This window comes from Rosa chinensis, chromosome 6 (genome assembly GCF_002994745.2).
Source record: "Rosa chinensis cultivar Old Blush chromosome 6, RchiOBHm-V2, whole genome shotgun sequence".
Lineage (NCBI taxonomy): Eukaryota > Viridiplantae > Streptophyta > Magnoliopsida > Rosales > Rosaceae > Rosa > Rosa chinensis.
The window spans coordinates 63,257,671-63,282,467 of NC_037093.1; the positions used below are offsets into that span (position 1 = coordinate 63,257,671).

Below are 24,797 nucleotides of genomic sequence, written 5' to 3' on the forward strand. Positions count from 1 at the left end.
GCAGAGTAGGCCCAATTCGTAATAAAAACCGGAAAAAGAGTGCCCACTTCACGAAACGCCTCGGGCCAGCGAAGTTTATCACTCAATATTTGATTTGGTGCTTAAATGCAACTTACGCGCAATAAGGGTATAGTCATAAAACAATGAAAAATATTTGAACCTGAAATTATCATACCACGGGGATTGAAAAACTAACTTCAATAATTGGTTATGCCGATTACAAAGTCACTAACAATTTAACAAATAAACATAAAAAATAGCACCAAGCTATTTACATGCTCAGCTTGGAACAACCAATCCTTTAAATGGATAAAGAGAACCACAAATAAATGCGGAAGCTCACAACTATGTGGTATGGACAATGAAAGTGGTTTGTAAAAATTGATTTTGATTGCGAAACATAAAATTGACTATTGAAAATTAAAATTGTAACCAAAGATAAAAATAATAGAAACCAATTAAGAAATGGAAATTAGGTCACTAGGGTATCCTCCTAACCAAATTTAATGCACAAATATGATCTGACAAATGTCATTCAATTCATAATGGCATCAAGAACCGTATATAAGGCTTTTCAAGGCTCATAGGTCATTATATTCCTTAAATGGTATTCCTACTCCGGATCAAGGGTAGTAGAAACTCAATTGAGACAATCTAGAGCCTTACTAGGGCCTCTAGTTGAACCAAAATGCAAAGAGTTCTAGAATCAAGGTTCCCAAGCTCGCCAATACGGCAATCGACTAACCATGTTCTAAACAAGTGTCCTAGCTATAAATTAGAGAAGTGATTAGGTTCTCTAATTTGTTCTAGACATGCTCATCTACACATTCAAGAGTTAATCAAGCTCCTAATCATGCATCTAAGCAAATATTATAGAATAAAACATATGCCAAATACGAAATTGAAAACCATTAAATCAAAACATATTTATTACATTAAATCTAAGTTATGGCTCAAACCCTAACTTTTTAATAGACTACTCACAACCCGAACCCTATCTTTTTAGTAGACTACTCACAACCCATCAACAAATCCACAACAAAATTTATCAAATTACAATAAATTAAGAGAGTATAGAGTTGAGAAAAGAAAGAGAAACCAACACTAGTCACAACAATACTAAAGAGTCAACATGACTAGTTTGAAATTATACTTTCTCTATACCTAAACCCAAATCCTTGGGGAAGATAATGAAAATTAATAGAACAAATAGAAAAAACGAGAGCTTCTCTCTCTAGGTTTTAGAGAGAGAAAACATATCTCAGAACTAATTCCCCCTCCCCATTCTCTCTTGCCCAGATCTTGATCCATCCGGATCTAGATCGACGACTTCAGAGTTGGGGGCGGGGCTATTGTTAAGGCTTTATCACAGGTTCCTTCCATCTCCATTTTTCAAGCCTTTTTAGATCCTTTCTCACCCTTGTGGTCTTGTTGTGATATTTTGTACCCTTTGTGGTGAATTCCTGGCTATGTCCAGATCAAGAGGACCTTGTTCCTCGAATTTTCTTTTCCTTTTTTCACATTGCCAAATGGTATCATATATTTCCATATCTAAGATCACTCGACCTCCTAACATGACATCTCTCTCTACCTTAAACCTCCAAGACGATTCATATGGCTGCGATTCTAAAGTGCAACTCACTTACCTCGGCGAGTATGGATGCTCACGCATGAGTTTTCCACCCCCCATTCTCCATCGTTCTTGTTCTTGTTCTACATGCTAGTTCTCGGTTCCATCTATGCAGCCATAGTTCTTTCTTGAGACGTGTCTCTGTGGTGGAGGGAATGATTTTGTTTTGAGGGATCTTCTCCCCTTGGATGTTGGGTTTCACATGGTTTGTGTTTTGGGATTCAATTGGCATCGGACAATCAGTACAGTACTCGAGGCTTTTCTGCTTCCGGCAATATTTCAACGGCAACTTGCAGTTGACGGCGCAGGGATTACAATAGCTAGGGTTTATGTATTGTATTGGGAAGCTGTTCTAGTTTTTAGTTTTTTAAAGTTTAATTTCCTTATACTAGCTCTTTATTTGAGCATAGGTGGAAATTAAGTTTTCTTTTATTATTAGTTTGATTGGGCTTGTCCATCGGACTTTATGTTGCAGTTCTATTTTCAGCCATTTGAGCTTCCTTTGGGGCAGCTTAAATGATTTCCCAATTACCAAATAATAATAATAATAATGATGATGAAAATTAATTGGGTGTGAGGTTGTGGTCTTGGTGGGTATAGAAAAAGAGAAGCCACCATTCTCTGTTGTGGGAAGAAGGGAAGGAATACAAATGAGAAAAAAAAAAGGTTGAGGAGTAGGCCCAATTCTGTAACAAAAACCGGAAAAAGAGTACGCTCAGTTCACCAAACGTAATGGGCCATTGGGGCTTTATCATGTATGGGTTTGTGGGCCCAAATCTGTAACCAAGACCAGAAGAGACATTGTGCAAAATAATATTTGATATGGCAATTTGATTTCCCAATAAAGTAACTAATACAATTGAGATTCATGTTATAAGATATAAAATTATAAATTGTAGTGAACTGTAAAAGGTAAACATATTTCTACATGTTGAAGCTTAAGCTGCATCTACACCGCGCTTCTTATTTAGTTGCTATAACAGAAAACATCATCCATACTCGATGGGTTTTGCTCAAAATGCACAATACCCTTTTAAGCTCATTAACCTGATCATCATATGATAATTCACCCAAAGAATGTGGCGGGCTGCTCAAGTAAAATATGTTAAGCACGCCTCTGCTGCTTTCCAAATTAACCAAATCCGAAACCCAGCTGAACCGGAAAGCCCAGTGCTTAAGAAAACTGTACTGAACTGGAGAAGGTTTGGCCAAAATTCCAACTTGAAGGCACAATGTTCGTAAAGAGTTTAGTTTCTCCATCGGCGGTGGTGACTTTGAAGGACAGAGATTGGCCATTGAGGTAAGCATTGGACTGCCAATTAGCTCCCCAATTTCTTGACATTGCCATCCAACCGGTGTTCGAGCCTTTGATGTAGGCAGATTTAATAGATCCTGCTCCTCCCACATTGCTAATCAGAACAAGCTCAAAATAGTCCCTCCCATTTATGGCGAACCTGACGCCTCCATGCTTCTTACATGGAACCCTGCACCCCATGATCAAAATTCGTTATGCAAGTTTACAATCAACCGTGATTTGGGAATCTAAAGTACGAGATTATTTTACCTTTGGAACAAGACGGGGACAATGCCACCTCTGTAGATTGCAATCTTCTCCCAAGCGGGCTGAGCCATGTCGAAATGCTGAAGGGGCGGGTTGCACCAGCCTCCGTTGTTGCTGGGAAGATCATAATTAGGAGGACAAAAGTTGGTTGCTGTCACAGTCACGGATACTCCCTTAATGCACCATTTGGAATCTGTTGCATAATCACAGATGATCCTGTAGCATTGCCCACATGAACCTCCATCATTGAACAAAGCAGTACTCAGAGCCGCAGTCCTAGTCCCATACCCTGCCGAATACAGATCGCCATATCCACAAGCTCCACCTGCAATTGTACTCAAATTTAGTGAACGAATATCAAACACAGATTACAGAACCAAATTGATTGTACTGTTTAATACACATACCCATAGTTCCGGAGGCATCACTTCCTCCATAAAATGTGGCGTGACCTCTGGTGAACCCAGATGCCGTGAATCCATAAACATATGTAGAAACACTAAGCAAGATTGCCAATGCAGACACGAGTTTGGCCATGCCCGCCATTCTTAATATCGCTTCTCGTTAACCCAACTCAGAGCAGATTAATGGAGTTTGCTGTATTTACAGATTTGGGATTTCTAAGCAAGAGGTTTCTCTTTAAATAACGGACCGGACGAAACAGATTAAGCAATGGCACCTACTCACATGGGACCTCTGCAGCCGTATTAAACGTAAATGATATGATTATATCTGTATTTTAATGAATCATCATCTCTACAAAGTCTGAATCCTTTCAGTCAATTATTCCCACGTTCTAATGTTCTATATAGTCCTCTCTCACCTCTCTCAGACACCCGGCCACATGCGCATCCCCAACAGAAGAGCCGTGATAGATCAAAAATTTATAAATCCAAATTCTTGTTATTTTAAAAATGGCCTAGGGTTTGCAGGTTGCAGGGGTTGTTGCTATTCGAAGATAAAATGACATAAATATTATATATAGCAGTTTTTGTATGGTAGAATATTATTGGAATTGGATCGTATCACACTGGTTCACATGGTATTTCTTTGACGCATATGATGAACATACATAAAAGGCCACTATTGAACATGTGTAATGCACATGACTTTCCCCGTTTTGACATTAATCAGATTCTGAATATGATGAGTTCTACTTGTTTATGAATATATATATATAAATACACACACACACTAGTCCCTTGGCATGCACGGACAATTTGCTTTACGGTAGTTAAAAAGCGTCTCCTCCCCACTCTCGATTTTCAGCACATACACTAACTTATATCAACCTGATCCGACACTTGGAGGGAAATTGCACTTATCCTGACCTAGCCAAACTCTAACCTAATTTCCCGCCTCCCTTCGCCATGCGAACCATTTTTTTGTTGTCCCTCTTTGTTTTTTCAAACAGAAGCTTTCGGAATTTGGGAAACGAATTTGCAGTTTCATTCGGTACAGCTATTTTCGTTACAGTTGCCATGTGACACCGTCAAGCATTTCGAAACAGTCCATGGACTTGCAATAGTTTATGGGGGCATAAAGAGCTGGCCATTATTATTAATCACCGCCAGTGAGATTGAGAAGTTGGAAATCAATCATATGAAGTCCTAATGTTTATGTTTTGATAAGAATGAAGACCTAATAAGGGTTTCTTAGTATTCTTCTGCTAGTGGATGCATAAAATAAAAACAAAAATGAAGGTAGTTTCAAGTTTCTTAGGCGCATTCTCAGGCATGCAGAAGATATATAATAAATGAAAGTAGCTAGTTTACGCAATAGAATGGTTAAGAGAAGTTGGTGTTGGTGCTTGAATGATTGGAAGTCAATTCTTGCACATTAAATCAACCTCCTAACACAATTCGTGCTTTGAACAGATCAACTCTATGACTCTATCTATATCCTAAAGCCAGAATCTCACACTGGGTTTGAGAACAAGTATGGAGTCTCCCTGCTTTGCGATTTGTTTTCGGATTTGGGGTAATGTAGTATTATACTATTATTAAGTAGTTGAGTTATTGATTACGCAAGTAGTCCCTCAATGATTTGAGTCAGTCATTCAGTTCTGATAAGATACACTCACATTTGTCAAGTTCAAACTTCAGAGTATGGCATCAAAAAGTCTCTGCATAAACATCATCCTCTCTTCTCAGGTATTTACACGAAAATACAACAAAACAAGACCAGCACGCTCTCATTGGTTAATTGAATTCAAAAACCTCAGGCTGCCAAAGTGGATTTCCAGGCGGCAAGAGCAAGTTCTTGTACTTGCTTACTTTACAAGCAAGGTAGTTAACTTGCTGCAAGAAGAGACTCGTTTGCCTCGTTCCCAATTGAATTGTCCCAGAAAACTGACTCATAAAAATAAACAGAATGTGCGTACAAGAACAAATTGTTAATTACTGGGTATACAGAGTTTTGCCGTGTACATTTAGCAAAACTCTTACATTAGATGGGGGAGGTTTCTGACTTTCTGTACCTGCTGCTCTGAGTGTGCTTCAAATCGTGGTGCCTTGAGCCTTGGCTTCTCTTTATAGGAATTGTAATAGAACATAATTTTCAGTTCTTTCACGTCTGTAGCCATCTTCATTACTGAATAATGATCTGCCAACCTAACACTGTGCTGGTGCTCCTATTTGGGTTTCAAATAATAATTTTCAATTCTTTCACGTCTGTAGTCATCTTCATTGTTCAGTAATATCTGGCAACCTAACAATTACCCGTGCTCTGTTTAATAGTCTTAGGCCTCGTTTGGTTACCGGAAAATATAATTTACTTCTATTTCTATTGTTTGGTTTGTGCATGATTAAGAAAATAGTAACATCAATTTTTCAATAATATCCTTATTATCAAAACACGTTTCTTCGTTAATTTGATAATAACAGCTATTAAAATAATCTTTGAAGTAAGCAATAAATGCAGAAAAAATATGAGAGAACATGAATCCCATAGTGTGGGAAGATCCATTTTCCCCTTCATGCAGAAAAGTTATTCCTTTCCTTAAGTGTAACAAACACAGGAAAGGATAAAGTTTCCATTCTCCACCTTTCCATTCCTCGAACCATAAGAGGCCTTAGGGTTTCAATTTGTTACAATTATTATAGATCTGGAGGGCTTTCATTCCTTCAGAACTTGTAGATGCCAAACCAAAACCAGATAACAATGAACCCAGATCATCCAGACACATTACATTTGGTGCGGTCTAATTCAAATGAGGGCTGTTAGTGCAGAAGACATGATTTAGTTAAAGTCAACATAGTAATCAACTAATAATAACAGTACACCTATAGTCCAGCCACTCCTCCAAAATAGTGAGCCGGGCTGATAGTTATGCTATGCGTAAAATAGTAACGGAAAATCTTTTTTGACAACAAAATTCTCCCATAATAATAAAAGAATGCGCTGATCAATCCAGATGTTAAAAACATGTCACCTACATCTACACGACAAAACAAGAGGGATTACCTCAAAGGACTCTAAACTAGGTCTACAATGATCATCATGCATAAAGATAATATAGAAAACATAGATTGGATAATAAAGGCTCCCATCTGTAGACACTGGCCATTTGCAGGATGTTCAATGCCGTCCATATTGCAACTCAAGCAGCTGCCTGGATCGGCCCATTAGACCTATAGCCGCCACGGCCCCTTCCACGATATCCTCCCCTGCCACGGCCACGACCTGCACAGCAAGCAATTCCGACACATTTAAGCAAAGAGAATTGATTCGATTATGATTAATGCAATGTCTAGACATGCACATGTAAGGAAAAAGAAAATTAGTTAAACACATACCACGGCCGCCTTGAGGAGGTGCCTCTTCATTGTATCCTCCATCTTGCTGCACATCACCCTGGGCCCCATTGTACCCTCCCCTTCCACGGCCTCGGAAACTACGTCCTCTACCACGGCCCCTACCCCTGAAATCACCCCCACTGCGGTCATAACCTCCATCATCATATTCAGGCACAAAGCCATTGTTTCCTGCAATTACAACAAAATTGCATTTATCAAAATTCTACTATAAAGCATCACAGAACTCTCCACTTATCTATACCACCTATATGCAACACTTTTAACAGACCACTAGTTAAAGTAAGATGCAAAGCAACAAAAGGTATAAGGATGTAGTTGCAGAAAACTAGAGAAAAAGTATTAAACAAATTGCATCAGTGACTACCTCTGAACCTGCCCCTCCCCCTCCCCCTGCCCCTTCCTCTGCCACGGCCACGACCACTAGGTGAGTCCTCTGCAAAATACAGATAAGTTGAACAAATAAACACATCAGAATCTACAAAGCGAAAGAAGATAAATAAACTAACGTGTTGCTACTTATATGGCACTACCTCCTTCATAATCAATCTCTGCAGATGCCTTCACCAGTTCAGCAGGTAATGGGGGCTGGTACCTGATGGTAACAGTAGTTTATGGACGTCAATAAGTCTCTATGTTCATTGAAAAGTTCAGTAAACAGATTCTTCTATGTTTAAGAGCTCATAATTCATACATGTACATCAGATAAACTCAAACCAATGCAACAGATATCAACTAAAGTTCATCACATAAAATCAAACTATGCAACAGATGAAAATGTGAACTCAGCAGTCCTCAATGTCAATATAACCAATGAATACCACATACAGTTATAATGGCTGTACATCATCAATATATAACATCGTGCTAGAAGTCCACGATCTAAGGCTGAGGTGCTACTAGATTGGGAAAAAATAACTGCAACTTATAATGGCTCTGCAACTCACCCAATGGTAGATTTGTTGACTTCCTTCTTTGACAGTGTTATGACGATCATTGACACATGCCTCGTTGTTTCCAGTCTGTAGAAAAGAACAGAACACTATGAGGCCTAAACTAATAAGTGACATATAAGGGATAAAGGTACAGCAAATAAACCAGTGTTGCAAGTTTAGCAACTCTTACGGTAGAAGGCCTTCCTCAAGGGGTTCCCAAGTATCAGTTATGTCGGTGGATCCAATTGTAGTATACTGGTGAAGACCGACAATTCTTCTCTGGTGATGGAATACAAGTAATAAGACTAACTTGTCAGCCTATTAGATATAGTGAACATATAACCATCCAGCATAGTGATACACAATGAGACATCTAACCTTAATTAGCTCCACAATCGTCACAGTCTTGTTGATAGCTCTTCCCATAGCCTTGAAAACAATTTCATCCGAACCCTTGTCCTGCGATACATTGAAGAAATTTATACACACTATTGAAAAGCACCAAAGCATGGTAACTACATGCTATCCCTCAGCGAAGCCTATTACAACAACAACAACTAGTAGCATAATACACATGTATATCCACGAGTTGCCAATATACCATACAATTGCATTTTCGACTTGCACAAGCAGTATATCTTACCAACCAATTGCATATATAGATAGCTAGCTAACTAAAAAACAATTATCACAAGTTCAATAACTACTCCGTGTTCCCAAACGGCATTCATCAAAACAAATTCATACATCAGACTAATATCATTACAAAATTCGCCACATATCATAGAAATCCACAAGTTTAAACACTAAAATTTCGAGTCCGCTAAAACAAATTTAAACATACTAATCAACGGGCACCACTTTTTACTTAAAAATGAGAGGCGAAAATTAGATAAGAGACCTGAAGCAGAGTCATGGCGTAAGTGATGTAGTTTCGCATCCTCCCTTGGCTCGTAATCCTAATCTCATTCTCATCAATTGGCGTCTCTGCTCTTGGCTTCTCCACTCTCTGGTACCGATCCATCTTTGTTTTCAAAACACCAAATAAAATCGAACCACATCAGAGCCATGCATCAAAATTCAAAATCAAACCACACAAGCAGCTAAGTCGCAGACTGAGAGACACAGGCCGTAGAAAATTTAAACAAAACGCGAGAGAGAGAGAGAGAGAGAGAGAGAGAGAGAGTGATTCAGAGAAATTTACAGAGGAAAAAGGAGGGAGTGAGAAAATCGGGAGGAGGAAGAAGAGGAGGTTGGATCTGGGAGAAACATACCGTGAAGTTCAAAAACGGATAAGTAGTGCTCCACACAAAAAAGAGCCCTCTTCTACGGCTTCGTTTTTCTTTTACGCCCTAATTCGCACACTGCGGTGTCTCTTGATTTATATACCACCCCAATCCTCCAAAACTGCCCTAACCATCTGCTTTACATCTTTGTCCCGTCTATCTCTCCAATTAGTTACTTCGCCCTTGGCTCCTTGGGCTTGGGCCTTTAAGGTTTCGGCCCAGCGTCGATTCTCCAATTCAGTCTATTAATAAATTTCTTCTTTTTGAGTTTTTTTCCTCCAATTGATACTGTTTTCAAAAGGAGGAGAAGTCCTAAGTTTCCACAGATGATCTTCATCATGTGATATTTCTTGAATTTGAGTTTTGATCACCAAGTAGTCCATGCCTTTTTCTTATTTCCTCTATTTTAGTAGCGGGTTACCGAAAATGAATAAGAAGATGATACGCGGACCATAAGTAGTCAAATAATTAGCAATACAAATATTTATGTACAAGTGGTGGATGTTGTTATTCTTAATTTTTTTTTCCAAGAAAAAAAAAAGTAATTTTACAATTCTTAAAGCCTTTGCTCCAAGCCAAACTTGGAACAAAATAATGACCTCATAGTTCAATAGAGAAAATCTGACCCTTTCAGTGATAATATGATAGTGTAACGGATTAGTCCCATGGAAATATAAAAATTTGTAGAATTGTAAATGAATGAATTGGTTTGTGCCTCTTTTAAGTGATTGTATGATTACTGTAACTTAAGGTAATGGGTGGTTCTAATTGGACCTCCAAATTTACTATTTGGATCTCCCATACTTAGTACACCTCTAGTTTACTTTTTAGAATACTAGAAAAGCTAAGTAGACCTCTTTATTTTTACCAAAACACCCTTGAACATGAGATGCAACAATCAGTTACTCTGCATTTTATCTCTATCTTCAACCCCGAGAAGAAGAATGAATTAAAATCACATGATATTGCTCTCTTATGAGTAAGTCTATCCTCCACCAAAATTAATCAAATGGTTGGTTCTCAATCTTGATATGTTGCTAGAATCTCTCTGAATTTGCTAAAAGAATGATTTCAAAGGTTTTGGGTTGGAAGATCGAGTAATAACTATATCATAATATTCAATAAATTTAGCTTATGAAAATTCCAAATCAGATTGTTTTAAATTTATTTTTGTATTAAATGATAGACCATATATAGAAATTATTATTTTTACATAATTAGTTTAGGTAAATTATAAAACTATATGGCAATATAAGGAAATTATGAAGAAAAATTAATTAATTAAATGTTATTTAAGGAGATAAGAAGAGTTATTTTTTTTTTCTCTCTCTTTATCCTTATTTGTCTTTTCATATGACTTGACAAAGTTTATTAATAATTGAAAAAAAGTTAGAGGTTCAAATATCAAATTTAGAGGTCCAACTTCAATTCATAAAATTGGAATCAATTCATAAAATTGGAAGCACAAGGTCAATTGCAACACTATTAATAGAGAGGTGCCAAATTCTTAAGCAGACCAGATCCAATTTTCACCATAGTGTTGCATTACAGATCATTTATTCCATGGCCTAATGGCCAGGTTCATTAATACACACATTGAAACCACATTGTGGACTTCATTCTTCAGCCTTTCAAGAACATGAACCAAGTAGCTACATCCTTTATAAGAAGAAATGCAAATTTTCCTGTTTCTTTGGTGCCGTAACTAATGGGTCAATCACTTTTTTCCACCCGTTAAAATCTAGAGCATTGCCAGAATCAGGCAATACAAATCCATTTACATAGAAAGTAGGCGTTCCATACACCCCTCTTGAAGTACTATACTGCATGACAGAATACATTCAACATGAGATTCTTGATTAGAATTCGAGATTAACAATAGCAAAAAACAAGTACTGTTTCTTGCTAGTTTGCCAATAACCACAGGTAACCAGTCTGTTCTAAAGAACAAAAGATTGCGTGATACAATGCAATTTATATGGCCAGCCTAGAAGTAATTGAAGCATGTGTAAAACAATGTACATTACCTTAAAGGAAACCCTTGTTGTGAGATCAGTTTTCCGGTCATTAAAGCCTGATTCCAGGGAACTATGATAAGAGTTCCCTAGTACTGCTGTTAGTTGCTTCACTAAGTCATCCACAATGGAAGCCCTAGAAATGTTGCGCGTTTGAGCATTGTAATACCTCTCCTGTTCAATACTTGAATCAAGTTAAGAACAAAAGAAACTTAAACAAGAATAACTAACACCAAATCATTTTAGCTAATTAACTACCATGTGACCAATTCCGTCATCTACTGGATTTCACAAGAGGAAAAGGAGCATGAAAACCAGTCAATTAGTAGTGTTTAATTTCAGAACGCACCCTGCAGCCAATTATGAACTGATTCCACCAAATTCAATCCTTACTCCAAATAGACCAATAGATTTTGTGGGAATATAATAGCTCACGCAAACCATGTTTAATTCATGCTTGCCTTTCAATTTACAAATGAAACCATTTAAGTACACACAAGCGGAGGAAGTCAATGCCAGTCAGCAGAGCAAGTGAAAACGAATATGATGTTATAAAAGCTGGTGAAAGTTCTTCATCCCATACCTGATTCTTGAAGAACCACTCCAACACGGCAAACGTAGCAGAAGGTTTCAGCTTATTTACAATTTGTATAGCACGAGAAGCAACAAAAGCGTTGTCATGGTAACTGCAATTTCAAAACAAACTATTTCCGTCATTTCAATACCACAAAGCATAACCATAATTCTCAATTCACAAGGGTAAGGTCTGAAATTAGTTACGATTGCCCAATCAAAAACATCACTCATCTCAACAACTTAACAATTTGGAATTCTACTTAGACATGCACTCGATCGATATTCAAGCTGACCAACCAGCAATAGAAAATAGAGACAGAGATGGCGGAATCTACTTACGGCAACGGTAATAGGTGCACAGCAAGACTGACGTGAGGGCCGTAGTAGGCTAGGGCCTGTTTGAGGGGTGGCCAGGAATCTCTGCTGTCCGGGCAGACCGGGTCAAAGAAAGCTTCGATGAGAATCGAATCCGGGTCAATCAGGCGATGCTCGTACAAGAACCCATCGTACTTGGCAGGGGGCAAGTTCTGTGCATACCCATTTAAAACCAACAGCAACAGCAAAGCTGTTTGTACTATGACGATTTTGTGCTTTGCTTCCTCCATATTTCTTCGGGTGGACTGTGCTAGGTAAAGTCACCTGAGCGCAATAATCACTTATACAGCGACGAATACTCTCCCCCTTTTTCTTTTTCTTTTTATTTTTATTATTGTCTTGTGTAGGTATTTATAACCCCGTGATTATGCCCGAGTTAAATATGATCGGCTATGTATGTACCCGGATTATGTCACTTTGTTCAACTCAATTTGATAACTTCGTCCAAATTCTTTTTCCACCACTCTTTTGTTTGTCATTTATATCAAAGATTAATCAATCAAGTTGAAAATTACTTATCAGTCCAAGAAAAAGAAAAAAAGCATTCGGGTTCAATTTGTTTAAACATTGGGCCTTCTCTTCCACTGATGGTGCATGCAGCCCAAAACCTGACAGGTCGATTCAAGGTAGCTTAGCCCGTGACAGCTGTCCCCTAACAGCCCACGGAACCCACACAGATTTAAATTTACTCAACATTTTTATTTTGTAATGATATCACAATTCTATTAAAATTTGTCACATCATATAAAATTAATTAAATATATAAAATTAAAAAAATTTAATAAAATATCATAATTAGCTATAGTTACGATTTATAACACGCGACAGTTTTGTAGTGATATCACCATCAAAATATTGATAGTGAGCAAATTTAAATCCCCACGGCGCAGTAAAAGAGTTACCAAAACTTGCGAAATACGATGCACGTTTCACTCCACCAAAACCAGAACCGCAAGCAAAACGATTTCTCACTTCCAAAAATGGCCGTTACGTAAACTACACACCCCGATCAAATACACGTCACCTTGGTTGCTACTCTCTGTAAACCCACCTCAGATTCCAGCTACCAAGCCTTCATTTAATTCTCAGTTCAACCCTATTTCACCACTGTATGCCTGCTATACATATACCTTAATTTCACAAATCTAATACCACACAAAATGCTCTTCTCCATCTTCTTATTGCTTTTCCTACCCTGCGTAGGCATGAGCGCTGTGTTCGTGGTCTACATCTGTCTCTTATGGTTCGCCGCCAATACCCGGTCGTCGGCAGAGCCTCGGTTACCGGTCAAGCGGGTTTCCGAGAAGGGCTTGTCGGCCTCTGATCTCGACAAGTTGCCGAAAACTAGCGGCAAAGAGCTGACCAGGGGGACGGAGTGCGCGGTGTGCCTGGAGGAGATCGAGGCAGAGCAACCGGCTCGGGTAGTTCCAGGTTGTAACCACGGCTTCCATCTCCAATGCGCCGATACCTGGCTTTCTAAGCAGTCATTCTGTCCGGTTTGCAGAGCCAAACTCCAACCTCAGCCGTTTCTCACTTCCTCTGATGAAAATCCATGCTAGCTAAATTACATGACGGCTAGTTCAGAGAGAAGGAAAAGCATTTATAAGCTACCAGTATATATTAGTGTCAGCTGTCAGATGTAGAACAATGCTATAATTTATTAGGGCTTTGATATCATGTATGATCTCGGTTTTTCACTATCTGATTAAAATCATATATAGAATCTTTTTCCACTATGTTAGTATTGCATGCATGATTTGATGAGATTTCAATTTCTCAGACCAAACGGACAGGCAGGCATGATCGAAGAGAAACAAACTTTTCACAGTCCAAAATATGAATTAAACGGTAATTTAAAATTTGCAACTACGTATAATTTTTTGCGCCAGACGGCGCTACTATAAATTTCTGTGATGGCAACTGGTCCAATCAGTTTACACTGGCCGGTATGGTAAATGACCATTTAGTCCCCGGCTTGCATGGGATTGGTTTGGTGGCAATACGGCGGTGCATCTGCTCTGAGAAATTTGCAGTCGCACAGGTATTCTAGAATGGTGTGCTAGCTGTACGTACGTATCTGCAACTATCTGGGGAAGACTTACTGTTCATTAATGATTCCAACCTGAGAATTGAAATTCTACCACAAGTAATTCCTATGATTCGAATATTCCTTCTTTTCATGCTTTGCTAGCTGTTGACCAATGTAAGTTTGACTTTTTGGTGTAATAGTAAATTCCGATTCAATTTATCAATCGGTAGGAGGTCACTTGTCCCTGTCATTTCTGATTTCTTCACGTACACAAACAACATAATTTGATCACCAGCTGTAAATTAAGCATAAATGTGCCAAGCGTACATGTCTATATTGAAGCCAGTTAAGGGAATGCCGCAGCTGTAACCCAATCGATTGAATCCGATAATCAATTCCTACTTTATTTTGCCTCAAGCCTGTTAGAAGCGATTCATAATAGCAAGTTATACGTGTGAGTAGCAACAGTCTAAAGTTGATACTGGCAAAGGCCGGAAAATGGGCTTGTCATAGCATACAAAGCCCACAAAAGGCGGCAGCAACTGATCTAGCATAAGGGCCTAAGACAGCAGATCCAAACCACAAACCACAAACCAAGCCCACGGCTTCTCCTTCCGATCTGCCGATGACCCAACCGTCGGAGTTTTCTGGATCTCCGGTGCTAATCTTGGTCGTAGAAAAACAACCCAGAAAGTGGAAAACGACAAACTCTACTCGATGTAGCACCTTCCACTGCTGGGTACCGGTTACTCAGTTTCATGAAGTGTAAAACTAACTAGTTATACGAATAAACAAGACTTGAGAAGTAGAATAATCAATTTTTTTTTTTAGCTCAACTTTTTTTTTGATTTGTCAATCACACGGTGTCCTCAAAGGTTTCCTAGGCCTAGAGACTAATCTGTGCTCGGGGGATCTTTTTTTTTTTTTTAGCTCAACTTGAATTTGAAGAAACTCCCACCCGCTCACATACGTGTGTGAAAGTATATTCTCATATTTTTGAAACGATAGCCGCAATGTGGCCACCCACATGAGTCGCTAAATAAACAAGATTGTGTCCTGGCTATATATCGTTTTAATGGAAACGTCAGCTAGCTAGCTAATGACTCGTACGTCTCTGGACAGCTTACGATAATAGGACCACCCCTCGTCCCCTCCTTCAATTCTGAAAAGAAGGCCCCCACTTTTCTCTTTACTTTGTCGGCAATGCAATGAGACAGGTGGCGTCTCTGTTGCTTTACCCGCTTTAATACCGCATATTTATCAAGGCAAAAGCCTGGGCACAGATTGGATTCGACTAAAATTTCACTGGGCTCGGGCCACTGCTCGTTTTTTACAGTTCGGCCCCAAAGCTGGTTTTGACACCAACAGGGATCGGTCCGGTTCCGGCCAGTTTCATTTCGGGCCCAAATATCTGTAATCTACCTTTGTTATATACCTTAAATACATATCCATATATATTTTGTTAATATATCCAGATTTCATTCATTTCAACCTATGGAAGATTTGAATCAAAACACAATATCAATATCCAAATACAAACTGAAAATTCAAATATCCATAATACACAATATCCAAATTCAAATACAAATCAATAACAATTCAAGCGAGGGAGGCTAAACAATGCTCTGGGAGGACGAGCAAATGTCGGAGCTGTTGGCCCAATTGGCGCTACCGGGTCTGGTTCAACTGGAGCTGTCGGCGATGGAACAATAGCATTCCCATCAGTAGCCACGCTGCAAGCTTGCAATCACATAATACAAGCAACATTAAAATCCATTTCCAGAAACCACAACTCACAAACATATTAGAAAGTCACTAAAAATCAAAAATTTAAAGCATAGGATTCAACGATTCCATCACATTTAAGCCTCATTTTATCAGCAAACAAAAACTGACAAACACAATCACTCTATCAGACACAAACGCAATCACTATATCAGAATATCACAACAACTTAAGAAAGAGCTACAAAAACCCATATAAGGAAACTCACAGATCATTGTGTTTAGCAGTGGTTTGTGTCCCCGTGATCGAAGGTGAAGTGAAGAGAGAGAGAGAGAGAGAGAGAGAGAGAGAGAGAGAGAGGGAGCAGTCCTGGGCCTCTCGGGATCTCAGCGTCATAGCTATGGCAGAGGAGTGAGAGAGAGAGAAAGAGGTCAATATGGTTCAGATCGAGATTTCGAGCATCTCCGCGTCTCAGCATCTCCACGTCATGGCGTCTCCAAGTCACGGCGTCTCCGCGTCAGGACTATGCTGGAGGAGAAGAGAAGGAGGCGGCCGATCGATGTGTGAAGGAGGCGGCTCCGTTCAGTCATTCAGATCGGGTTAGTAGTTTAAAAATGAAGGCTGAAGAATAGAAGATTAGGTTTAGACATTATTTGAGTAAAGAGTAGAATCTTGTGTGTCCCGTCCTATGATAAGGATTTTGAGCCTTATCTTTAGGGGTGGGCGTGGTGCAGTTTAGTTCGGTCTGAGGCCCAAACGGTAATCAAATCACTTTTTTCGGTTGGCTTATATATCAAACCGCAACCGTATTACAAAAAGGCTTAACCGATTATTTCTATAACACCATTTTTCAGTGCGGTGCAAGTCGGTTTTGGTTTGGAGCGATTTATTAATTTCAACTAGAAAGAGAGGGCTAAAATCAGCCTTATTTTTACCTAACAATTTCCAAAAGGCATAAATAAATTTTGAATGCATTTAGAGTCCACACAAATCAGCAAATGTCACCCAAATATCAAGCAACTTGCAGAAAGATCATAACAACTTATTACACACACACACACACACACACACACACACATATATCAATGATCAAGCAAACATAGCAACTTATTACAAACTGAAAACCTAATCAAAAATGGATTTCTGATATATTGAAAACCAACATTTCCATCAATAGAGAAATAATAAATAAATAAAATATAATTAAAATAAATTCGGTGTGGGTCGGTTTAAATCGGGCGGTTTATGACCCGAAACCGCAACCGAACCTCTTTTATACGGTTCGGTGCGGAGTGATCATAAAACCACACCGTTTTAGTTCGGTGAGGTTCAGGTCGGTAGCCGCATTTTCAGTACAAAATGCCCACCCCTACTTATTTTAGGACCAATAATACATGAACATCTGTCCCTTTTAATCTATGACAGGCCTGACCGGCTTTTCTAATTTTGAAAGACAGGGCCCTGCCAGAATCGTTTGTTTGAAAGTCAGGGCCCGGGCCCGGATAGTTTCGATGAAAAAAAAATAGGGCCCAGTCCTTACAGGTTGGGCTTTGACAGGCCGGTCCGGGGTTGCGGGTTTTCGGGTTTAAATGCCCAGTCCTAGGCAAAACTAACAACTTCTATAGATCAGTATGTCGAACTACTATGTCTATGACATACACTTGTTTTCCAACTCTCCACTTTCATTACGTGTCGAAGAAAGAAATAAAACACTCTCAAAACATGATTTATGATGCTAAATTAAAAGTTTAAAATATAGAAAATTAAAATGTAAGTGGACTACGCCTCACACAATAAGTTATGTTTTATATATATATATATATATATATATATATATATGGGCGGGTTCTGAAGCGGACGTTCGCAACCCATAAAAAGTGCGGACGTCGTTCCTCCGGCCTCGATCGGGCAGCGACGGGGGTGTTTCTGTTGCCGGAAGGAACCAGGCCACGACGTGGAGCAGTTCAAAAGCAGCTGGACTCGTTGACGAAGGGTTTGAAGTCAAGCTCGATGGGCTTCCATGGTTTCCGGCGAGCTCGCCGCACACCGCTGTGTTTCCGATCACCTACGCCTTCGCCGCTTAATTAAGGCTGTTTGGGATGTCACGCTCCTGATTTTTCACACAAATAAAAATTGATATATAATCTCATAATTATACATGCATGATCATTCAGCCATCAATACAAAATACATGAAAACATCTTCCCTTTAACCTAAGTACATATTGATGCCCTGAAACCCACTATGTCAATATTGACCCGCTCCACAGAGTCATATATTACATAAGTTTACCAATTAAATTGTCATCACAAAATAAAACGTAAATGTTCCTCAAAGCTTATTACATAGTGGAAGTCATATAATGGCAAAGCCAACAAAATTTGCTTCCTACCCGTTCTACTACCAACAAGCTACCTCAGCTTCAGCCACGATTACCCTGACCTGCAGGATTAACCCCTACACCATTGAATAGTGCACCGGGTTGCCACACAACCAACCCGGTAAGCTTTTGAAAGCACGTATGAGTAACTCATGAACATCAATCAACAACTTACACAAATCAACTTAAGGAAACAATGCAACCATGATTCCTTCTAACATTCCATATCCTTTCCACTGAAGGGACAACTTAAGTCACCGCTGTGACAATGTTCTATTTGCTAACTTAACCATCAATAAGCAAATTAAGTCTCATCTTGTCACGCCCCTGATTTTTAACCCAATAAAAATCAATATATAATCTCATACTTATATATGCGCGATCGTTCAGCCATCAATACAAAATACCTGGAAACTTTTTCCTTTTAACCAGAGTACACATTGATGCCCTGAACCCACAATAATAACATATACTCGCTCTCCATAGAGTTATGTAATACAACAACTTACGAATTAAATTGCCACAACAAAATAAAACGTAAATGCTCCTCAGAGCTCACTACAAGCGGAAGTCTTAATAACAGTAAAGTTACATAAATGGCTTCCTACCGTTAAGCTGCAAGCACGCTACCTCAGCATCAGCCACGATTATCCTGACCTGCAGAAAAAACCCCTACACCATTTGAATGGTCCACCGGGTTGCCACACAACAAACCCGGTAAGCTTTTGCAAGCCCGTATGAGTAACTCAAAACACACACGCACAACTCATCCAACGAGGAAACCCATCAACTAGTGAAAATGAACCATACACCTTGTTTTCCCAACACAGCACATTCTTTTCCCAAAAGAACACAACACAATCACCCCGTGACAAAAATCATATTAATTGAAACTCTGACAATTTAAATATGATACACAAGTCCTCCCCGGACATTTAAAAGAAAGAATCCCTTAAACTCTCTTTTAAAAACACGTACTCATGAGCATCAGATACCTCCCCGCTACCCCCCATGATGTACCAATAACGGATCAGATCTCTAACTGATCGTATCCACTCACCCGACCAAAGGCGTGAAGTCCCGATCGTCAGACAGATCACCACACAGGTCACACAGATCGCTAACTGATCGTTTCCACTCACCCGGTCAAAGGCGTGAAGTCTCGATCGTCAGACAGATCACCACACAGGTCACACATATCGCTAACTGATCGTATCCACTCACCCGGTCAAAGGCGTGAAGTCCCGATCGTCACACAGATCACCACACAGATCATCACACAGATCACTACACAGATCATCACACAGATCACTCCCAGCAACCCCGAATCCTCAGACCTCCCTAGGTCGTCAGATCAAAACATTAAACAACCCACACAAATCTTGACACTTCCCAAATAATAGGAATTCCCAATTCCTAACACATTGTCTCCCGAAAAGTCAAGCCTCAAGCAATAGAATGAAACTATCAATCCCTATTGCATAAATCACCCATCAACCCACAAGAATATACATATTTCACGTAAATATATATATATATATACACACACACACACACGTGGTCATTCACTTAGGAATGCCACTAATACCAACAATAGTTTGCAGTTAACTAAATAACTCTCAAAACAATAAAGGTATTCCGTTTATAAATGAACCTTGTGAGATTACTCACCTCGAAACTCCCGCTGCGTCTTCAATACAGAACAAGGCAGCCACACCACAAAACAACAGTCCAAGGATACCTCATCAAGTACCTAATCACATACGGTTTCAACTTAGCAACAATCCACAAATGATTTAAGTCCAAAACCCCTGTTTTGAACTAAAATCCCCAACGTGATGCCAATCGAGGCGAAACCACATCCTAGACCACCCAATGTCTCCGGAATACTTCTACGATCGATATGCCAAAACCACAAGTCAATCTGATAGTCGGATCCTCACGGATCGAATCATCGAACGGTCAGAAACCGTAAAAACCCTAACGTACTCATACGATCTCCAAAAATTACAAATAATATATCGAAATGCTCTTATCGACGAGTAGATCGAACTCAGGAACAAAAACTATCCCTGGGGTGGCCGGAAACCGCTGGAAACTACCACCACAGTGGCGGTGCCGCCGCCAATCCAAAGTCAGAATTTGGCAAAACTTCCAACACCAAAGTTCTTCATCTCAACCCCAATTTTAACTTTCATAACTACAACAAAGTCCAATTATAAACCAATCAATCGAATTTTACCTTAGAACAAATTGGACTGATTGAAACCCTAGAATTTCAATCCCAAAATTCGACCTCCATGAGTTGAATCGATGCAAGCCACTTTGGGAGACCACGTCCTCAGGGCTCCAAAAGCCCTCAAGAACCACCGGCTATGCTGGCCGGAATCTCCGACTCCGATTAAGGCGATTTCATCCCCGAAGCGGCCTCTTCCAGTCGATGTAGCTCCCTCCACAGCTTGAATCTCTCTTCAATCCTTCCACAGACCTCTAGAGGGGATTGAGGCGAGCAAAACCCACTTTTGAATCGAAGCAAACGGTAGCCAGAGGAGCGAGAACGACTCCGGAGAAGTCGCTGGCTGCGCGCGGGCTCGGGAAGGAGAGACCGAGCTCGGGTTTCCATTTTGGGAAATCTGGGCTCTTTTGCAAATTTCCCAAAAATTCGTCCTTTTATACAAAAATGGAAAGTTTTTTTTGAAGCCCATAACTTCCTCATACGAACTCTGATTCTCACGTTCCGTATGTCCACGAACTGTACTGACGAGCTCTACGACTTTCGCGAAGGAAGTTTTCGGAGAATCCCAACAAATAAAAAGTCAACCCTTGCGCCCCCCCTAAAACGACGCTTCCTGAATAATTATTCGCCCGAAACACTTCCGCTCCATCCACGAGCTACGAAATCGTCCAATAACCACTAATTAAATTTCAGAAAATCCTCGGAAAATAAATACGAATTTCCGGGGCATCACACATCTAGACAATAAAAGAAAGAATACCCTCGAAACTCTCTTTTAAACTACATACTTATGAGTCTCCAGTAACCTCGATCGTTACCCCCATAAGCTATAATGACAGACAGACTAGAGCTCTAACTGAAGTAGTAACCACTCGTCCGGCCAAAGACGTGATTACCGATTTCCTGCCTTGATCACCATCTGCGACCTGTCACCATCTGTCACATGTGATTTTCAGACCCCGTCTTGTCTTATAATCAATGTTAAGGTCACTATCTGCGACCTGTCACCATCTGTGACATGTGATCTTCAGACCCCGTCTTGTGAGCCCCTGAAAATTTTAGTTAATTTCCAAAAGTAATTTCTTACCAATAAGATTTTTTTTTTTTTTTCGAAAGGTGATTTAAGTGAAGGAATTGATTTTGGAAATTGTTTTGGTGTCGAGACCACCTATTGGGCCTTGTGGTTTAAGTTTGGGTCGAGATTCTTTCATTTAGGCCTAGAAGGTTACTAAAGTTCATTGAAGCAAAAGATCGTCGAAGAAAATTTGAAAGGAAGACGAATTGAGTTGTAGACTTGTAGTGACGATTTTAATTTTTAATTTTTACGAAATCGAGTTTTGGGCCTAGGACGAAGTTGAGAAATAAATTAGGAAGTTTTCGACGAAAAATGAACAAAGGAAAAGTCACGAGCCCAAAACCGGAAGCAATTAGCTAGAAGAGTTTTGTAATTCGTTGCAAGGGCAAAATGGGTATTTCGCGAGCATTAGTATAAATAGAAAGTTACAAGTAGAAAACCCTAAAATCCCAAATTCTTCCCTTTCTCTTCTCAGCCGCGCGTTCTCCTCTCTCCCCCGACCTCTCTCTCTCGTCCCCTCTGCCATCACCGGAAAACTCCAACTCTGGCCACTATCTCGCAAAACTGCCACCACCCATCAATGCAGTACCTTAATCTGAGCCAAACCCAAGAGAAATTAAAGCCATGCATCAACCCCGACCTCTCTCTCTCTTCTTCTTCCCTCTGCCACCACTGGAGACTCCAGCTCCGGCCACCATCTCAACACACCACCTCCACCAATCGATCCAGAGTACAAATCAGACCAAAGCCCAACCGACATCACCACCAAGCATCGTCGTTCACCTCCATCGACGACCACCACAGCCCCGCCGTGTTGCCCAGCCAAAGCTTCCACTTCTGGCCATCATCTAAGCGTACCGTCCCACCAATCGATCTAGACATGCCGTTCATAATCCCTCAAAGCCGCGACACTAGCCGACGTCGAACGAGGCCGAACGCGCAACGCCAGAGCCCGTGGCTTTGCATATCTCTATCATCCAACTTCTAGTCCGACTTAGATCAAACCACCACCATAAATGGTATCACAGCCTATCTGTTATCCAAAACCCCATGGTTTCAATCTCCGGTTCCGACCAAAGACGCTGCAAGCGCCTCACGCGCCGCTATGAACCTTGCCGGCGTAGTTCTATCGTTCTGGTAAGCCATACTCGAAGCCCCTTTCGTTATTTGGTTGAATTTCAGCTCCAAAGTAGTGAATATTGATGTTCAATTCTTTTGGTGATTGTTCTTGAATCTTGGACTTGGAGGATAGGAATTGAATGAAAGGGGAGCTTCTGGTCTTGGTTTTGATTTCAGTTTTGATGGGATGATGAAGAATCCACAAGGACTGCAAGGAGCAGTATGTTATGGAGTGGTTGTGGTTTCGGCAGAATTGATATAGGGTAAGCAACCAAGCTTTTGAATCGTGAGTTTAATTGTTGTTTGGACTTTGAGATTAATTAAATAAGTTGTTGTTCTGTTGTGGAGATGGAGACTTGAGGTTTGAGGAATCTGCGTTTTTGAAGATTTTGGAGAAGAGAAGTGTTGGGTCAGTTCCCATTGAAAATGGATTGAGGTAAGGTCACGAACTCTGTGTTGGTTATGAATTTGGTTAAGAATTGGATTATTAAGCTTGTCCTGCTTGCTAGGAATTCGAGTAAAGATGATGGGAATGCAGCTATGGTGACTCAAATCTATGTTTGGAAAAGAAGAAATGGTAAGTGTTGGTCCCTGTCAAACCGTGGGTTTTGGTGTGGTGATTGTAAAATCCTGGTGGTTGTTATCGAATGGAATGAAAAGTTGGTATGCTGCTTGAATGGTTAATGCTCCTTTGAGTGATTAATTGTTGAGAAATTAGCTTAAATGTGGACAAGCATGCAATGGCTAAATGTGTGGAGAAGATTAATGTTGTTAGTTAAAATGATGACGGAGTTTGAATTTGACATATTGTAAGGTAATTGGTTGTTGTGAAAGAAAATAAGGAGCTTGAGTAATTATCAATGTTGAGTGGTATTCGGAAATGAAAATGGTGGATTTCATATGATTAAGTTATTGTATTAAAGTTAATGAAACAAATACAATTAAAGTATTATCTGAGTTATCATATCCCGGAATGAACATAGTAAACAAAATCATTCGGGAATGGTAAGTTATGCTTTGTTTTCTTATCAAAAGAATGCTAAACAAAGAAAGGTCAAATGAGTTGAACCAAACTATGCTTAATGAACACAAGTGTTAAGCATGATCACCATATCCTAAATGGTTCAAATGCAATATCATTTGGATTGTTTGGGAATGGATAGTAGATTTTTATATTAAAGGATAATCCGATGGACTATAAGGAAATTAAGTGAATGCTTTGGTTGCTCGGTTAGTTGAGTTATAACGAAGTCAAGTTACATATTGGTTTAATTTTATTATAAAGGACTCAAGCGGGTACACATGTAATTGGAAGAAGTATCGAGAGTCGGAAGCGAAGCTACGTTTGGGCGAGCACTCCAATTCTAGGTAGGGTGAGCTGTCCCTTCCTTGTTAGAGACTTTTCTATATGTGGAATGCTTTATTATGATATTATGTTGCCTGCAAGTACGTTTTTGGTTGTTCATCAGTCGATGCCTCGTGATATCTGTGTTTCTATAACTGATATTTACTGATTGCGAAAACCGAGACTAGACTTGTGTGTTGAGATATTGTACCCATTGTAAGTTTGTACTTGTGACCTGAAAGTGAATGGGACCTAGATGCGTAGATTCCTAGGTATCCCACGGTGTCGATAACCGTGAACCTCCGGAGGGGGCCGTGCTCCTATGTTTGTCGAGGAAGAGTGAGTACAGACAGTGAACTAGTCATAGGCGACTCAGGCCCAGGAAATGGACACTTTCGCTACTTGTAGTTACAAGGACTACAGAGTAGTTGGCCTGTTCTCGAAGGATGACAAACCAGGTTGGTTACCGATTTGTTTGAGTTTAGCTGGCAGGTAAGTATCTCGAAGCTCCAAATTGTGTGAAGCATACTGCATATGCTTTATAAAAGAAATAAATGTTTGTGGTTGCCTCTTTATAAAGTATTTTCGATAAACGTGCACAATATTATGTAGTAAATATTTTCGATTATTATTATTATCTTTCAAACCTAGCATGGTTAGGTCGGCCCCTACTGGGCATGCGAGGACGAAAGCTC

The 24,797-nt window shown here is 39.8% G+C and overlaps 4 protein-coding genes across 4 annotated transcripts; 1 reads left to right on the forward strand and 3 right to left on the reverse strand.

The window, feature by feature from the left end:
* Positions 1-2,434: 2,434 nt before the first annotated feature.
* Positions 2,435-3,882, reverse strand: LOC112172965 (expansin-A11). The gene is made up of 3 exons (XM_024310494.2): positions 3,599-3,882; positions 3,195-3,516; positions 2,435-3,114 (listed from the first exon to the last, which is right to left on the reverse strand). The coding sequence occupies exons 1-3, from the start codon at positions 3,735-3,737 to the stop codon at positions 2,805-2,807; spliced, it is 771 nt and encodes a 256-aa protein (XP_024166262.1). The 5' UTR covers positions 3,738-3,882; the 3' UTR covers positions 2,435-2,804.
* A 2,631-nt stretch (positions 3,883-6,513) lies between these two features.
* Positions 6,514-9,375, reverse strand: LOC112174886 (5'-3' exoribonuclease 2). Its single transcript, XM_024312718.2, has 9 exons — positions 9,216-9,375; positions 8,843-8,965; positions 8,320-8,400; positions 8,132-8,220; positions 7,954-8,028; positions 7,540-7,601; positions 7,374-7,442; positions 6,989-7,177; positions 6,514-6,875 (listed from the first exon to the last, which is right to left on the reverse strand). The coding sequence occupies exons 2-9, from the start codon at positions 8,963-8,965 to the stop codon at positions 6,793-6,795; spliced, it is 771 nt and encodes a 256-aa protein (XP_024168486.1). The 5' UTR covers positions 9,216-9,375; the 3' UTR covers positions 6,514-6,792.
* A 1,337-nt stretch (positions 9,376-10,712) lies between these two features.
* On the reverse strand, positions 10,713-12,530 carry LOC112172272. The gene is made up of 4 exons (XM_024309550.2): positions 12,158-12,530; positions 11,826-11,928; positions 11,255-11,416; positions 10,713-11,050 (listed from the first exon to the last, which is right to left on the reverse strand). Exons 1-4 carry the CDS (start codon positions 12,421-12,423, stop codon positions 10,889-10,891), a joined length of 693 nt encoding a protein of 230 aa, XP_024165318.1. The 5' UTR covers positions 12,424-12,530; the 3' UTR covers positions 10,713-10,888.
* An 823-nt stretch (positions 12,531-13,353) lies between these two features.
* LOC112169520 (E3 ubiquitin-protein ligase ATL23) lies at positions 13,354-13,752 on the forward strand. The gene has a single exon (XM_024306564.2). It carries the CDS (start codon positions 13,354-13,356, stop codon positions 13,750-13,752), a length of 399 nt encoding a protein of 132 aa, XP_024162332.1.
* Positions 13,753-24,797: the final 11,045 nt, after the last annotated feature.

Bases quoted from the DNA above. Each gene is read 5' to 3' on its own strand.
- LOC112172965 (XM_024310494.2), bottom strand. From the start codon at position 3,737: ATGGCGGGCATGGCCAAACTCGTGTCTGCATTGGCAATCTTGCTTAGT. The intron at 3,517-3,598 runs GTATGTGTATTA...GTACAATTGCAG, and splicing joins TGATGCCTCCGGAACTATGG to GTGGAGCTTGTGGATATGGC. The intron at 3,115-3,194 runs GTAAAATAATCT...CATGGGGTGCAG, and splicing joins GTCCCCGTCTTGTTCCAAAG to GGTTCCATGTAAGAAGCATG.
- LOC112174886 (XM_024312718.2), bottom strand. From the start codon at position 8,965: ATGGATCGGTACCAGAGAGTGGAGAAGCCAAGAGCAGAGACGCCAATT. The intron at 8,221-8,319 runs GTTAGATGTCTC...TTCCATCACCAG, and splicing joins CGATTGTGGAGCTAATTAAG to AGAAGAATTGTCGGTCTTCA. The intron at 8,029-8,131 runs GTAAGAGTTGCT...TCTTTTCTACAG, and splicing joins CTTGAGGAAGGCCTTCTACC to ACTGGAAACAACGAGGCATG.
- LOC112172272 (XM_024309550.2), bottom strand. From the start codon at position 12,423: ATGGAGGAAGCAAAGCACAAAATCGTCATAGTACAAACAGCTTTGCTG. The intron at 11,929-12,157 runs GTAAGTAGATTC...TTGAAATTGCAG, and splicing joins GTGCACCTATTACCGTTGCC to TTACCATGACAACGCTTTTG. The intron at 11,051-11,254 runs GTAATGTACATT...TCTGTCATGCAG, and splicing joins CAACAAGGGTTTCCTTTAAG to TATAGTACTTCAAGAGGGGT.
- LOC112169520 (XM_024306564.2), top strand. From the start codon at position 13,354: ATGCTCTTCTCCATCTTCTTATTGCTTTTCCTACCCTGCGTAGGCATG.